This window comes from Tetrao urogallus (genome assembly GCF_951394365.1).
Source record: "Tetrao urogallus genome assembly, chromosome: 3".
Lineage (NCBI taxonomy): Eukaryota > Metazoa > Chordata > Aves > Galliformes > Phasianidae > Tetrao > Tetrao urogallus.
In genome coordinates, this window is record NC_136815.1 from 5,388,514 (window position 1) to 5,406,598 (window position 18,085).

Sequence of the window (18,085 nt, forward strand, 5' to 3'; positions counted from 1 at the left end):
TTTTCCAGTGTTTGAGGTCTATCTCTTGTCAGCAGACAAAAAAGAGCTTTCACCTCCACCATCTGTGGCATAATTAATATTCAAGAATACTTTCACGTGAGTGGAAGTTTGTAATGGGTAGGAATCATTCTTATTGCACCTTCATCCTCAAGACTGGGAGCAGTGTAGTTTAAAACCTCGGCAAGTGGGTACTTCAGTATCTCTGAAGCACTTATTAACAATAATGTATCCAATTTCATAGGCTTCATAAATTCTCCACTATCATGAAGCAGACTTGCTCACAAAAGTCAGTTTTCTCCTCATTAGTGTTATCATACTCAATAGATGACTAGAGATATAGTTCAGACAGAACATGAACTTCTGGATTTACATTAGTGCTGAGCTCTAAGGAAAGCTAGAATTGTTCTAAAAATCTGATGTCATGCCTCCAAGCATTTCCTGTATATGAAGTACATGGTTCTTATCTTGATATATCATCTCTAGGTCATACAACCTTTTTGTTCCTCATGAAACTCAATTTTACTCAATTTGCTTTTTTTTATTAGAAGTACGCATTACTAGCTTCATTTCCAAAGAAGGTTCATATCTCTCATCAGCTTCTCTCACCATTTACTATGTTAATCATCTGCATTCACACTGCTGAGGTATCACTGCTTTGTGATACACTGTGAAGGCTCCACACTCTGCACTTCTGACTTATCCACATGGAGGCTAATTAAATGCCAGCAGCTCTGGACTGTACCTATGTGATTTTCCTAGCTCTCCACAAGTGACTTCCAGACACCACTGACAGTATTCTCTCTCAGCTCAGTGGAAAAGTTGTAGTAATTGAAGATCTCTAAGCCTTGATATTTATTTATTTGTTTGTTTGTTTGTTTGTTTGTTTGTTAAGCTTTCCACTCTTGTCCTGCAAGGAAACAGGGATCTTCCCTTCCTCCATCCCTTTGTCTGTATCTCTCTAATGTTTTCTCTCTACCTGCACACAGGGAGTTTCTTGAACCATGGAGTGTAGGACAAAGTGATTTTGTTTTAATTCTGTGCCATGCTTTTCCTTTCAAGAAAAGTTATGACACCAAGGCTAATTCTTGTTGATTAGTGCCTTTTGCAGTTAGATAAATGTGAAAGAAAATGCTTTTCTGGACAAAAAAATTAGTAGAGAATAATCTGCAAAATAAGAAAATGTGCTATTACTTCCTAAGGATCTCTTCAGCTTATGAACTACTCTCAGATGGTATATACATATCAGAGGGGATTAACAATATTCATAAGGACTTGAGAGATGTGGCATAAAGCAGACCCATGAACTGTCTGTGGCTGGTTTCTCTCAGGGATCTGAGTTCCCAGTGGTATTGGTAAATTGTTTCTTCCCAGGTGTAGGGTGTTGCTTTGGATATTTGGATGTTGTTTGGATGTCTCAGAACACCACACAGACTCGTACTTTCATGTGATCTGAGCAGCCATAAAAACTAGACACGGTAAAATGTCTGCAGATCCTACATCTACCAAAGAACAAAAATAAAATGTTCCTTGCAGAACTGAAAATTACTGGACTAAAAACTGAAAACTAAATTGGCACTCACACTTCTGCAATTTTTTACCTTACTCTCCACCACACCTCTTCCATATTCACTGCTGTCAAGATGTTTTTATGACTTTGTAATATTGTGCATCACATGCCTGCTGTGTTATAATCAAGACATATTGCAGGTTATTAATAAGTTGTAATACACAGTAAACTTATTTTCATTTGGCTAGCAGTTGCACTGCAGATAAGTTGACTTGAAGGTAATCAAACTGATTAATCATATGATTTCCCACTAATAAGGCATCAGAGTCTGATGAGAAGTGTTCTTCTCCCACCTAGCATTAATTTAGCTATCCCAGAAGACTTAAGTTTATGTCTGGATTAATACAAGAACTAGGAGTGTCATTTATATAGAATTACGGAGTTCTTTCCCAAAGACAATTTGCTAATACTTTCTTCTTCCCAGCAATATATGAAAAAATGAGGTTATTTCAGTATAACACCAGAAACAAAACACCAAACCCCACGCTTTTGTGTCACACAGAAGTCATTTGCAATTTGTTCTTATGTTCTTCTACGTGGTGCTATTAAATCTCTACATGTCACTTTTTCAGATCAAGGCAGGTTATAACAAGAGAATAACCCACGTAAGACCCATCATGGGAATTGCAGTGTGTCCTGAAAGCTCAGTTTATTTTCAAGAAGAGACATGTCTTATACTTTCCGATTCCTTCCATGCATAGGAACTATATTGTAGATTTTCCTTTTACAATTTTTATATTTTTTCTCCTTAGCAACCATCTTTTTAGCTTGTTTCCCTTGCTCCTTTTCTCAGGGCATCATAAAATGATTATATGAGAAAGAAATAGAAAGGGAAAAAGAGAAGGAAGAAAATGGAAGGGAAAGGAGATCTCTCATGCTTTAGCATTCATTTTTAATGGGTAGTTTTAAAAGATTAGGACTTTTTCAGTGTCTTGCTTATGCAAATGGGGATTAGTTGTGACTGGGACTCTAGCAGATGTCCAGTACATAATTTTTCTAAAATAGCAAGAGAACTGGTATACTGTTCCTTGTAAGATATAATGACAAGTATCTTTAATCATTGTGCTCAGGACACCATTTGTGATAATCACTGATGAAGTCTTTAATCTTTAGTTGGCTGAAGATAAATGGCTGATCTTTAGAAAGAACTGTAAATGATTTCATAGCTCTAGCAGAAAACATGCTAACTAATAATGTGATGCTAACTGGTTTCTTTAGTCACTGACATATTTCTTTTTTTTTTTACTTAGTTTTTGGGCTGACATGCAGAGTACAGCAAAGCAATGATCTGCATTTTGAGTTCAAAACTTGGAATAAATTGGCATTAGGTATAAAATGTGATGTTGAAAAATTTAGCAGTATTCTCGCATTGGTTCCACTGTCATGAAATAATCTGAAGATTCCTGGAAAACTTCAGGCAGAGTGACAATGGAGTCTTCTGGAGAGAATCCTTAGGAATTGCTCACATTTGGTTCCTTTCTGAAAATCAGTGGAGTTTTCATAGAAGTTCCAATTTTCATACTTGTTTTTTATTGTTTTTCTACCATATGTATGTATTGCAAAAAAAATCACAATGCTACAATCTGTTTACAAATATCACTGTTTCTCTACATGTGTCTGTGAAAGTCAATCACACCTTGACTTGTGCAACTGAAATAATTTCTTATAAGACTAATTTAGGGTGATTGTGAGAAAAATAATAAAAGTCATATTCCTCACATAGAATTTACTTCTCTTTTGTAGCTATCATTAAAGTTATACCCTGATTCAATTAATTGTCTTCCATCACCATAATTTCTTATGTTGGGGCTGAAATCCACTGACATGGCTTGTAGTCAATTTACTTGACTAATATTTTTTCAGTTAAAACTTTCCCTTTCTAGAGATTGCATCACTGATTTTTGAGGCAGTTTAAGGAAGAGGGATTGGGACAGATATTTCTTTCTTTCTGTCCTTAAATGGAGTGCAGAAGCAGCAGAAAAGTCCTTTCTACTCTTCGCTTTGGGTTGTGGACTTGGTTGCTCCCTTCCTTTAGTCGAGCACTCTATGATTCAATTTTTCTTTCTTCTCAGTGCTTTTCCCAGTGGTTCTTTGTTGAAAAATTATCTTCATATGCCCTAAAGAACACTGCAATAATTCCCACTGACTGATGGTGAGAGAGTTGTTGAAAGGAGTCCGAATCAAGTCTCATAACTTCTGAACTGATGGCTTTTCCAACAGTAGCACAGATGCCAACAGCACCACAGCCAAGATCCATCATCTGGAGGCAAACTCTTTGCTGTTGGCAAGAGTTCCAGACAGCAGTTCAGGGACTGGGCAATGAGAAGAGAGATTTTCTATTTTTCCAACCACTTTGTTATATTTTGTGGAAACAAATCTTCGAGTGACAACAAGAGCTTGTACCTCTGTTCAAAGCCAGCATGCCAGTCATAATGATAGTTTCACAGCAAATATGAATTATAAGTTTTGGTGCAGTGCTTGAGAGGAATTAGAAATGCAGTCCCCACAGCATCAGCTTATGTACAGGAACTTCTGCTCCACTATCTTACAAGTTATCTGAGTATCTGACAAGTTTCAAGAATCTGACAAACAGAAAGAAAATGGACTGAGTGAAAAGAGATGGGTCAGTGATTCTCAAAAGTCTTTCCAGTAATAGCAGTTGACAAAGATTTAGTCATATAGTCATATAGTCAGTATACAAATAGCATCTTTAGAACTTCATGGACAAAGCAAGAAAAATTCTACAAGTGCTTTAATGAAAGAATGAAATCCATCGAAGTTGGCTGTACTTAACCCTATGTTTACTGAGCGTACTGGAGTTTTTTTAAAGATAGCAAAAAAATAAACAGTTGCTGGGTAGAATTAGGTAATGCTTGAAGGAAAGAAGGGCAAAAATGTTGGAGAAAAAGACCTGAAATCAGAACTGCTCTATTTACAACCCATCCCACTTAGCTTAGTGTTGACTTCAATTTCTTTTTCCAAGCCTATCTGAATCAAAGTAGCTTTAGAGAAAGCCTTTATCACTTATTTACACTAAAAGATCTGATGATAAAAGCTAGTTGAGTTGAATACAGCTGGTAGGTACATTTGGAAATGTGTGACATTTATGTTCTTCCTACTTAATGTTCTTGATAACTTGAAGGAAATTCTTCAGCCAGTAAATCTGTTACTACCTTAGTTATAATTTCCACTGTGACTGCAGTGATTGCATTTTAGGTGTCTGATCTCCATGATGACACCTGGGTATGCCAGGCTCAATACCACTTACCTATTTGGTAAATGCTAATTCCGTAATTCAGCAGGAGAGTTTTCAAGAGGCAACAGAACTAGCATCAAGCAAAGAATCAAAGAATGCTTAACTTCCTGTAGTAGACTTGCAACAAAAAACTTTTCAACTTCTGACTAAGAATTGGCCTGAAACAAGCTGAAAATAAAAGTTGTTTCGTCACTTGGACTTGGTGAATCTGGGACACTGGGGTGAAGTGGGATAAGCAGGATGCAGACAACAGGGGAATGTGAAAGGTGTAAAAGCACAATATATCATTACAGGATACATGTTAAAAAAAAAAGAAAAAGAAAAAAAAAAGAATAACAAATCCATGCTAGGGTAAGCTCAATGTGTTTACTATGCATATAAGCTTACACTACTTCCATTACCTCTTTCCAGACTCTTTCAGTGAGAAATAGAATGCCATAGGTTAAGTGGAGATATAATGGGTCTGTTCTCTGGTGTCCCAAATGAAAAATCAGGACCATCTCACAGATTGTGTTACGTTTTGGAGCAATCTATGCATCCCATTGGAGTGAGATGTTCTTGACATTGCCAGACAGTTGCCTGAGGCAAGAGTGAAGGCCTAAATGGGACAGAGGGTTCCTTCAAAGCAGTGTTGAGTATTGTTCCTGCTCTACATATTGTGCCTTTCTTGTAAACAAATATGGTTTGACTCTCTAGATCTGTCAGCCAGCTCCCAATTTTTCTTCTACTAAATTGACTGGAAATATTTCATTTAAAACATAAAATGATGGCCTACAGAATAAGCAGTAAGCGACTCGTGGCTCATGAAATTTGATTGCCTTTGAGGGCAAATGACTTCAGGGCTGGTATATGTACTATGCATAATATAGGAGGTATCTACTGGCCTAGGAAAATAAACCTGTGAAAATACAATACTTATGCAAATTTATACAGCTCCAGTTATTCAAAAATTCCCTGTTTTGTCACAGTAAATTATAGCAAATTGATGTAATTGTCTGCAAGTAACATACCCAGGAAGGTTTCTGATTAGCCATTACTTCTGTTTCAGTGATAACATAGAAATTGTGGATTTCTGAAGTTATGTAAAGGGCTGTATATTGTTTTATAATTGTATTTGCAATTTGATGTATGTGTATATGCATGCAAAAGAGATATAGAATCATAGAATCATAGAATCATAGAATCACTAAGGTTGGAAAAGACCTAGAAGATCACCCAGTCCAACCGTTCACCTATTCCCAATAGCTCCTACTAAACCATGTCCCTCAACGCAACATCCAGTCTTTCCTTGAACACCCCCAGGGTCGGTGATTCCACCACCTCCCTGGGCAGTCCATTCCAGTGCCTGACCACCCTTTCTGAAAAGTAATACTTCCTCATGTCCAGCCTGAATTTCCCCTGGCGTAGCTTGAAACCATTCCCCCTGGTCCTATCACTAATGACACGAGAGAAGAGGCCGACCCCCAGCTCACTACAACCTCCCTTCAGGAAGTTATAGAGAGCAATAAGGTCTCCCCTGAGCCTCCTCTTCTCCAGGCTGAACATTCCCAGCTCCTTCAGCCTCTCCTCATATGGCCTGTGCTCCAGACCCCTCACCAGCTTCGTTGCCCTTCTTTGAACACGCTCCAGGGCCTCAATATCTTTCTTGCAGTGAGGGGCCCAAAACTGGACACAGTACTCGAGGTGCGGCCTGACGAGTGCTGAATATAGGGGAACAATATAAATATAAATATATAAATATATAAATATAAATATAAATATAAATGATTCACTGCCTGAATATGTCAGAAGTGAAGACTTCAAGAATGCAGCATAATGACAGCATTAAGCATTGAGTTGTTTCTTCCCTTAGAAACCACATCCCTCGAGTGTCAAAGAAAACATAGCCGTACAGCACATAGTCTAGAGAAAAGCATTTCTTGAGTAGACTGTTTGCAAGAAAGAAAGGGTTAGTAACCAGGGCCACTACTGATTCTTTCGTTGTGTGATTGGTTGAAATAAAGTGTTACTCCAGAAAGAGCAGGTTCTGAAACATTGCTGTGAGAAAAATCCAATAGATCTCATTTGGTCGCTTAGAAAACTTGAATTATGTGAGTGATGGAACTCTCTGAGCCACATAATTATCTTCAGCAATATAGCTGAGAAAGAAATGGAAACAGATTTACAGCAAACTTTGGAGTAGTATTTTGCAAAAGAGCTTCTGTTCATTGTTTTCACTATATAAGGATGGACAAAATTCATTTAAGCTGAAAAAATAACTAATAAAAGGATTCTTTTTTTCCTCCAATTTTATAGACCTTAAGAAATTCAGGATAACATATTGCTGGAAGGTGCTTATATGAGCTTAGAATTTTCTGCTATTGAGAGAAATGACAGTGCTGTCAGTTCCTACAGGCATTCTTTGGAAAGCATAGGCATGTGAAGGGTGCTGCATGAACCAGTATTTGGGCATTTTGAGACATTGCCCAAAGGCATGCAATTTCAGAAACTATCAGGCTTAGGTGTGTGGGGTTTTTTCCTTAGCTTACAACTCTGTCTTTATTTAATACTTGACTATTGCTTCCAACACATAGACTTGCTGAACTTCAGTTCTGTTCCAGCTTGACAAAGCATATGCAAAACAGTAGATTTTCCACGCATCTTTGAGGGAAGCTGGTTGTGAACCAAACAGATAAAAGTGGGTATGCAAGACCATTTGCAAATAATAATAAAAAATAATAATGCTATCAATAGAGTCTTGACTGCTTCCCACCTGCTTATGACTCACAGGAACTTATTTGGTAACTGTGATTGTATAGCAGACTTGAAAGAAACAATAAAACAAAAAGTTGGCCTTAGTCACAAAATGTTACAATGCTTAAAAAAAATGAACCCATAAAGGTTGAAGTAATTCGTCACTGAAAAATGACAAGTAGGTATTTCCTCCTTAGCCATGTTTTGACATCACTTTTAGTGTTAAAAGTTTCCAAATTTAAGAAGAGGTCGGTAGTGCTATGATTTTTGTCTCAATTTGTGAAGAAGCTAATTAGCTTGCATTCAGAAACTTCTTTGATTATGGAGATCTCCAAATTGAATTCTGGACAAGGCTGTCAAGTAAATAGATCTGCATGGGTGTGGGTGGCTCCATCCGCCTTCTCTCCTTTGAGACTGAGTTTGATTTGGGATTGGACACAAAAAGGAGCCAGTGAGAAGCAATTTTCAAGTAATAGCCATTGTAAAATTATTTCACAGGCCAAGTAGGTGGGAGTAGGGGGAAAAAATCAAATTGATTGCCACAGGTGGACTTCTTTAATGAGACCAATGAGTTGATCTTATGCTTAACGGTGGGTTAATGCTGTTAAGGATGATACAGAACCTTAAAGGTAGAAATCATAAAATGCTTTAACAGCATGACACTCAATTTAAGGTATGTTTTAATTAATATCTTTAGTTCGTTAAGAGGGTGTATGAGGTGGATTATGGTACTTAGCTGACAAGTCTTGACTTGTTATGTCACAATAATGTGATAAATCATTATTAAAAGTGCCATTGGAAAGAAAGAAAAGTTCATTTCATTTCCCTATGAACAAAGAAATGATTTCTTTCTGAGTTGATTTAACATGTTATTTTTTCCCAGATTAAGCCTCAAACTGAAAAATCAATTATTCCCACAAATCTCATGAACAGAGATTCGGGTCTGAAGTAACTCTCTTTATCAGTGACTGGCAATATTTAATACAGCCTGGCATTTTTAAATAGGAATCTGTGGTCCTCACTATTGCTTTTATTACATAAAGAGCATTTCAGAGTGAATGTTTGCTCTAACTTTGTGCATCAAAAAGCAATACTGAAACTATTTCTGTGACACATGAAGCATGATACAAGTTCTATAAGTTTAATAGCATATAGTGCCAAACACTATGAGAGAAATGTCATGTGCAAGGGAACTGCTTTTAACTAATTTTTAGGGGAAAGTCACAAGAGAAGATCATGTAGGTATGGATAGAAGGCCAAGAAATCAGTCCACTTCTACCCATGTCCTTCTCAGGCATCAAGGCTCATTCAACCCTGTGTTCAAGCAAAATTTGAGGAAATGGCACCAAGCTAAAGCAGAATGATGCCAGCTCAAATCCTTTAGGATTTGCCCAGGAGGTATATTCCTTGTAGCAGATTTCTTTTGATAAGATTTTACTCTTTAGACACAATTCCCTTCCCTTTACATTCCTTCCCTTACCTTCTCTGTCTTCTCTCCTTCTTTTCTTTTTCTCTGTGTAACAGCTGCAGTGAGATTCACTTAGTCAGTCTGGTTCCTATGAACCTCTGCAGAGCTGAGCTATATGTCCCCAGCAGAGAGATGTTCTGAGAAAGTGTTGTCAGTTGACTGTCATACAGATTTGCCATACCTTCCTGCAGGGGGGACTGGGAGGGTGACACAAGATGGGACATCCATTTCCATACACATATCTTCACTTCCCTTCAGTTACAGTTTTTTCTCTACAAGGATTCCCAGGGACACAGTAGGCCCAGACAAATACACCCTCCTTGGAGCCAACAGTTATATCTAGGTGAAGAATGCAACTCATGATGCCTGAACCATTTGTACTCCTTGCTATTTGTCAAAGTTGAATCAACACATTTTTTGTACTTTCTGTTGTCTTTAATGCAATTTTTAGTTGTGCAGTCTCATTACACTACTGAACAGTATGTGTGAGTTTGTACATAATGTGTGGGAGAGACAAAAAAAAATTACTAACAAGTTTCATTTTGGAACCTGACTGGTTTTATGCCTGCTACCTGCAGTGACATGTTATAACAAGGCAGATCTACAGCTCAGGGGTCCTTGTTTGATCACAGCAACAAGAGTGCATTTCTTTCCTTATCTGCAGATAAGCAGCATGGGTTCTATTTAATCAGAAAGGCCATTGCACTGAAGTCTTTTTTTTTGATGTCTCCACTGAGTTATTTTGTTTAGGAGATCTGAATTTACATAATGTGTTGTGTGTTTGTGTAAATTTAAAAATATATATTTTGTAATTACATGTGAAAGTCAGCTTTTTATATATTCATATACATGTCTGTCTATCTGAGATTTTTTTTATTTTATTTTTTCTGGATAATCTCTTATGTTCAGAGAGTTTGAAAAATCAACCACTGCTTTTTTTTTTTTTCCCCATAAAATAATTTGTCAGTATTGCTGCACCTCTTGACCAACAGACATCTCACAGTACTTTGTGACTATCCTCTAAACAAGACTATGAACTACAAGATAAAGATATGGATTGATATGTGTCATTTTCATACACATGTCAAATAGAGGGAAAGGAAAGCGTGACTTTTTTTGTCCCAGATGATTCAGTGCTCATCCTGGAAGAAGTGTGCCTCCTGTCAGACACCTGCTCTAGCTTTCGTGAGACATCTTCTCCAGTGTTTAATTTACTGCTAAAGAAATATTTTTATTTTATTTTTCCCTATAGTGATGTATAACCTTAGAGCTCAGGAGAAGGAAATGATTTTCTTCCTTATCCATCATCAGCAGAATTTTGTTAAGACTTCTAAGCCATTTTAGTTTGCTTTCCCATGAAGAGCCACTGTGGTAGTAGACACTGCTACTGATATGTTAAGATGTAACTTGACCTTTGAGGTCTTGGAGAGGTTCACTTTTCAAGGTGATATGTGAAATAAATTGGAGACAGGCTGAGGAGACTTCAGATTTTTGCTTAGTTTCTATTGAAACACAATTCAAAAAACTGTGAAATGTCCTCTAAAAGTAAAATTTGAAAAAAAAAAAAAAAAAAAACCAGAAAATCACGACCCAAACCAAATCAAGATACCTGAAAATGGAAGAAAACTTTATTTTGCTTTGGACTTTTTAAATGTATAATATTATGCTGTTTGAGTATGAACCCTGATGAAAGAAAAAAAAAATCTGAGACTTTATTTGAATTGAAAAAATCAAAATGTTTTGTTGTGAGGGTGTCCAAATGAGATGTGAAATCCTGTCAAGGTTTTACCAAATTTTCTCTTAGAAAAAGCTTTAATGGGAATCCATGAGGCCTTTGACACATTTTCTAGACCGATATTTTTAGATGGAAATTGTCCTATCATCAAACACTTTATTGGCCAATTTGTCTTTCTCAGCCATTTATTTTCTCAGCCATTTCAGCCATTCTTAATGTAGAAAATACAACTTGTGTTTTTTAACAGTATCTTTTATCTGAGACAAAACAATTAGAACCTACCAGGATAATTCTCTTCCGCCTGTTCAGATAATGCTTCATTTTCAAGACTGATGTTTTTGATTTTTCAAGGGTTTCAAGTCAAATATTATCTTCATGCTAATTTCTGTACAAAGTGTTAATTATCATTAAATTTGACTTTGGTCTTGAACAATTTTTCCACTGTACTGTCATCCCAATTGTTTTGGCAAAATAACCCTATTAATTATTAAAATAAATGCCAAATTGTGTCTTCTATCATGAAATACCAACTAGCATTTTCTTTCATAAAAGATTTAATGAGAGGCAAAGCATTACTGCTTTCCTATATTGTTAATAATGTATTGTCAGCTATTTCCCATTATTGACACTTTTGGATTAGTGTTGCTAGTGTCATGTAAGTCAAAAGTAAATACAGTAGAGTGATTTTACTTTTATTTTAAGAGTTTTGAGTAATGAAACATCATAGAATCATGGAATAGCTTGGTTTGGAAGTGACATCAAAGATTATAAAGATTATCCCCACATTGTCTGCTGTGGGGAGAGTAGCCACCAACAACATCAGGTTACCAAAGGTCCCATCTAACTTGTTGGTTTTCCAGCAAGTATTCATTGATGGGAGAGAGAGAGAGGAGGAAAGGTCAGAACGAATTTTTTTTGGTTGTTGTTTAATTTTTTAAAATTTATTATAAAGTATCAATATCTCTCTTTGTCATGTGTTTTCCTGTACATGTGAAAGAGTGTGCTTCTGCCCCTATACTTCAGACATCATGCTCTCAGAGACTGCATTCATCTTGAGATGCTGACCTTTGTTACTCTGTTCCAAGCAGATATCTAGATCTTCACTAGAAGATGGTACTGTCTGCTAATGAAAAACTACTGGAAATGCCAAACTCATCTATTTAGTCTGCAGTAGTTTCTTAGTATCTTCGAATTCTTAACAAATTCATTTGAATTTGAATCCGAATTACGAAATGCTGTTTTGAATTAGATTAAATGTAAAGAGTCTAATTTACCAATTGTTAGTGCTATTGTTGAATGTTTTGCACAGTTTACATAGCTTGTGAAATTACTTTAATACAAAACAAATATCAGTAACTGTGTATAACAGAGCATAAAATCCAATTGGTGCCTTTTGATATTAGATGGATTTGGTACACTGCAAGTGGTTACTCACAAATTGTTCTTTGCATTACAATAATGAATTGGCTTGAACCTTATTTAAATTGTGTTTGTTTTTCTCAAGTAATTTTCCTTTCTCTTGTTGTAAAGTACATTTGTAAAGTAATACACTGTAATTATAGGAGAAATCTATTCACTAAAAAGAACATTACACAGGACACATTCATTTTAAAGGATTTATTCAAGTCTATTTAGCAGGGATATTGTCAGGAATGTTTTGTTTATATTGAAGTTGTTGAATTTTTAGGCTATTTTCTTTGGCTGAGTAAACACTAGAAGAAATGTTAGAGGACAGGTGGACAAAATAATGTCAGGATCTGGTTTTCCAGAGCATGGCCAAATTCAACTGAAGACTGAACAAACCAAGTGATCTCAGCTGCTCATCACACACTTTGCCCTTTAGACTCTTCTCCGTAGCTTCTTCAAGTTCTCCCTTTGACTGACTCTCTCTTAGTTTTATGTCCTTCTTACATCATGGCACCCAAAACTGCACACAGTTCTCAAGTGAGGTTTTGTCAGATACATGTTGGCAGCTAATGGGATAACTTTATTCTTACTTTCATTTGGGATCAATACCACCGATATTTTTCAAATGCCATAGAAAAACTAACTCTAAAAGCAATCATTGCATTCTGAAATTATCGGCAATATTTGCAGTTCTTTGCATTGTTTTCATGACTGCTCTTTTCTGTCTGTTTTTCTATCATCTTATGGCTTTCATGGTATATTTTGTCTCTGATGCTATTGGCACAATAGAAGTTGTACTTTTCTCTGGTGTCAATACTAGTAGCTTCTGTATCATCCTCCATCACTGCTATTGGAGTACATTTAGGTGGTAAGCCTTGAAGTGAAGATTTCTAAGACATTCATTTGCTCACAAGCTTTTCAGAAGTAGATAAGAACAAAAGCCAGAAATATTCTGCTATTGCAGAGAGGTTCATGGAAAAGGAAAGCAGTACAGATACATTTTGAACTAACAGAAAATTCTGTTCTTACTTACAAACCAGTGAGATTAAATTAACGTAGACCAAAGGAATTTACTCAAAATGTTCAAGGAAGCTAACGTAATTTCACAGTGGATTTTACAAGCCCAGACAGTCAGTATACTTTGGGCAAGCTTGGACTATCAGCTTCACTATGTAAACTTGTTTTAACATGGATTGTGTCTTAACCAGAAGTAAATCCTTTGGAATAAAAGGTATCTGTCCTGATTCAAAGGAGCACAGATTTCTGAGCACTTGGTAGTTGTTTAATGGGTCATGGACAGTGTTTTTCCTGGATTCTAGCTTTTCAGTACTTTTTCATTAGAATACTGTGTCCCATGATTGCTACTAAGCTTGATTTTTCAGTATTGTATCGTGAAGCTAGGCGATAACCTAGCAAACAGCAACCACTTATACAGTGTAGTAGAAAAAGCAATTAAAAGTAAGAATGTGGAAGGTATGCAGTCTTCATACCATCCCAAAGGAGGGCATTTCTTGACATTTCTCAGATTAGTGAACAGTGACGGATAGATTGATTAAGCTACAGTAGTTTATAATGGTCTTGTCTGAGAGATGCCTACTGTGCTTGGATCCCCAGTAGACAAGGATGCACAGACCTTAGCTCACATTACCTAAACTGTCCCTGAGGTGGGTTTAATAATCTCTCTTATGTCCTGCTTTGCCTCTGTGTGTGCAACCACTTTCCAAAGAAGCAGTCTTCTGAAAGCAGTAATTCCTTACTGTCACTGAAGGACCAGGGATTTGGAACTTGATGTCTTTTTTTCCATCACTCTCACTTCCTGCCTTGACAAATATTTCAAATTAGGGTAATAGAATCATAGAATGGCTTAGGTTGGAAGGGTCCTTAAAGATGATCTAGTTCCTCACCCCTGCCATGGACAGGATTGCCATCCATCAGATCAGGCTGCACAGGGCCCCATCCAACCTGGCCTTGAACATCTCCAGGCAGGGGGCATCCACAGCTACTCTGGGCAACCTGTGCCAGTGTCTCACCACTCAGAGTAAAACATTTCTTCCTCATATCTAATCTAAATCTCCCTTCTTGTACTTAAAACCATCCTTCCTTGTCCCAACACTAACTGTCCATGTAAAGTTGGTCTCCTCCTGTTTTTAGCCTCCCTTTAACTACTGGAAGGCTGCAGTAAGTCTTTCCCACAGCCTTCTCTTATTGAGGATGAACAAGACTAAATCCCTTAGCCTTTCTTCATAGGAGAAGGGCTTTAGCACTCTGAGCATCTTTGCGACCCTCCTCTGAACCCACTCCAACAACTCCACTTCCTTTTTTTGCTGGGGGCCCAAGCCTGGGCACAACACTCCAGATGAGGCTTCACAAGGACAGAGTAGAGGGGAAGAATCTCTTGCCTGCTGTCACCCCCCTGTTGATGCACCCAGGATACTGTTGGTCTTCTGGGCTGCAAGCACACACTGCTGGCTCATGTCCAGCTTTTCATCCATCAGAATCCCCAAGTCCTTCTCTCCAGAGCTGCTCTCAAGGAATTCTTCTCCCATACTGCATACATACCTGGAATTGTTCCAACCCAAGTACTACACTTTGCACTTGACCTTGTTGAATATGATTAGGTTCTTGTGGGCCCACATTTCAAGCTTGTCCAAGTCCCTTTGGACGGCATTCCTTCCTTCTATTTCTACCACAGTAACCAAGTTAAGCAGGTAACACATAATGTAAACTATTTTGAATAAAAATTATTTCCCATTTTGTGTTTTAGCACTATGTAACTCTTTGCAAAATATATTCTCTTGAACTCCTGCACTCTATAACCTAAACTATTGAATTTCTAAGAAATTTTCTTTATTCAGCACTATATGAATATTAGACAAACACTAATGCATTTAAGGAAGATTAAACTGATGAGGATTTTCAACATCTTTAAATCACACATTTTGGAGCTCACATGGAGTTGCATTTTCCTATTATTTTTTACTTTCAGTTTTAAGCAACAATTATTCCAAGAAAGGTTCCAAATAGACCTATTCAAATTTAGACTAGTTCAACAATGCTGTGTTACAGCACTGATACAAACTATGAATTTACCTGACATCTTTCCTTCTGCTCGTCAGTACAGCCCTTAAATGCCAGAGCAATTTTTGCTTAAAAAATCAGCAATAGGTTATGGAGCAGGACATTTTTGTGACACTGTGTATCAATCCACATCAGATTTTCTATTATTCCCAGCAGCATTTGATTATGCTCTTTTTTTTTTTTTTTTTTTTTTTTTTTTTTTTTTTTTTCTATTTTCCATTGCAAGAATAAAATTTAGATACATAATTAGGTTGAGTGTTTTGATACCTTCCAGGAACAACCATAGTTGTTGGTGATGACATAGATAGTCATCACCAGCTCTTTGTGGGTCAAGCTGAGAAGTCCCCATTGTGTCTACCACAGAATGCTATTTAATATCTTGATGATTTGCACAAGAAAGTTGAGATATGCATCCCAGCTCAAGTTAAGATCCAGGAAATGCAAGTTTACCTTGGGACTTACAGATAGAACAGTGTGGGAGGTACAGTGGTTGGTGAATCTTCACTGTTCTTCTGGGAAATGGCTGTTGAGGCCATTGGCTTAGTAACTACTAATTACTCGATGTCCAAAAAGGCAGACAGTACCTAATCAGGGCTAGGAATTATATTCCTATATTCCTACTCCATTAGAGATCAGCTGTGGAGTAAGTTGCAAATTGTTCTTGCTTCTCCATAGCCATACACTAGTGAGAGCATCCTGACTTATGCCTATGTGCAACTCATCTGCTGCAGATCTAGATATATACTCAATTTACCTAACGTTTCATAAAGTTCAAGGATAGAGTACCTTGATGGCTTTCTTTCTTTGTCTTCATAATCCTTGCTTCTTGTGCAAAGCATATAAATTACTCCCTTGTGATGGAACAAGAACCAGCTATTATCACTGATTGCAAACTGTAACAGATCTTTCTGCTACACTATTAGGAGCAATTGAAAGAGGATGACAGGTCCATGATCTGGCTAGAAGCTGTAAAATGCATCGCTTACAGAGATCTAAGAAATATGAGCTGTTACTGACAATTGTCGTAATATTTCTTACAACTCTCAATGAAATCCTGCTCACAAAAGCACAGTTTAAGAACCAGTTTTAGCTTACATCTGAGCCTTGCAAATTTCAAATTTACATTATTTCTCCAAGTGTTTTTGACAGAACTGAAAACTTTGATATATAGTGACTTTATGCCAACTCAGCTTATGTTCAAAGAGTAAAGAAGTTTTCGGGAAAATTTTTTTATAACTGTACTGCAGTCTATCCATTGACATCTCTTCCCACAAGAGAGATCATAATCCTGGTGTTTATCCTGGAGGACAGAATGACTCTCATTAGTAGACTGAATAGTTTTAACATCAGCATTTTTTTTACTAATATTCATAACAAAGCATGGTTGTTGGACAACATGGATAACATTTAATATTGCTTCCAACTCAAACAATTCTATGATTCTATGATTCTATGCCACAATGACATCAAGCTCCAAACTTCACAGAAGGGCTTAAGACAATATAAGGAAAAAGAAATTTAAATGTAGTCTTCCTTTTAGTCCTTCTTATCCATTATCACTCAGAAGGTGGTGACACATTGGAACAGGTTGCCCAGAGAATTTGTGGATGCCCCATCCCTGGAGGCATTCAAGGCCAGGCTGGATGTAGCTCTGGACAACCTGTCTGGTGGTTGGCAACCCTGCATGTAGTGGGGAGTTGAAACTAGATGATCTTTGAGATCCTTTTCAACCCAGGACATTCTATAATTATCCTGTAGCAAAGGATGTGCCATTGTTTACACTATCTGCTCCGTAGGAATGTTTGTTCCACAATGGGATGTGGGTGAAAAGCAAAGCCAGACTGATATGTTGGAGCATTTGGATTGAACATTTTAGTACATGGGACCATGTTCTTTTAGTACATTTCTGGGAACTACTCATTTTGATATGGTTTGGGAAGAGCATGCACAAAAAATGAGACACTCTAGTAAACATATGCCTAGATAGTTAGCTGATTAGGAGGTAGGTCTGAGTCCAAATGCTTAATTAGAACTGAAAAGCTGTTGAAAAAAAGATTTTTATGGAAACCTCTAGGACAAATATAGAGCAAGAATTTTAATCTCAGTATTTTTCTGGTACTTCTGTTATACAGGGAAGTTTTTATGTCCCATCTGGAAATTGCATGCAACATGCATATAAATGGCATAAGGACCTCTGTCTTCTGCTCTTGAATGCTCAAAGAGGACTTCACGTATACTACACCCTCATAATGAAGGAGGTTTCTGATTTACCACAGCTGAAGTTGGGTAAGAGAACAGATATTTTAGATCACTGAACATAATCCACTGCTGTGTTTTCAATACAAGTTTCAGTAGAAAAATTCTCGACACGTTTGTGGATTTTAGAGAATTTTCCCATCTATTTTCTGATTAGTGTTTATTTTGGCACAGTACTGCCAGACTACCACTTTGTCTGTATGTGAATATCCTTTCATCCCCATCTGAATGGGGGTGACCTGATGAGTAGAGACGTAAAAATTTTCTGATGTTTTTCTCAAAATACATGCTTCTGAATGATATTTTGACTCACTTGCTCTAACTTCCAGTTCTGAATCATCATGTGGTCTGGGGAAGACTAGAAATTTTACTCAAGCATATTTTAAACTGAAAACACAAATTGGGAATAGTTGATATGAACGTTTTGAAACACATTCCCTCTCTCATACTTTGCAATACATTGATTTTCTGCCAATAGCATAATTACGTCTTGCTCTTTAAAATGATCCTGCTCTTCTTTCTAATTCATTTAATAGATTTTCTAGATTATAGGCAAAACCATTTTTGGCTGATCAGGCTGTTTGG

At 37.0% G+C, this 18,085-nt stretch overlaps 1 protein-coding gene across 1 annotated transcript in view; it reads left to right on the forward strand.

The window, feature by feature from the left end:
* The window catches only part of FAM135B (family with sequence similarity 135 member B), a gene marked incomplete at both ends in the record, with an annotated part of 120,339 nt that overhangs the window by 78,982 nt on the left and 23,272 nt on the right, over positions 1–18,085 (forward strand). Inside the window, one exon of the mRNA XM_079533365.1 lies at positions 17,377–17,530. Within this exon, the coding sequence (XP_079389491.1) occupies positions 17,377–17,530 (154 nt within the window). The remainder of the gene's footprint in view (positions 1–17,376; positions 17,531–18,085) is intronic.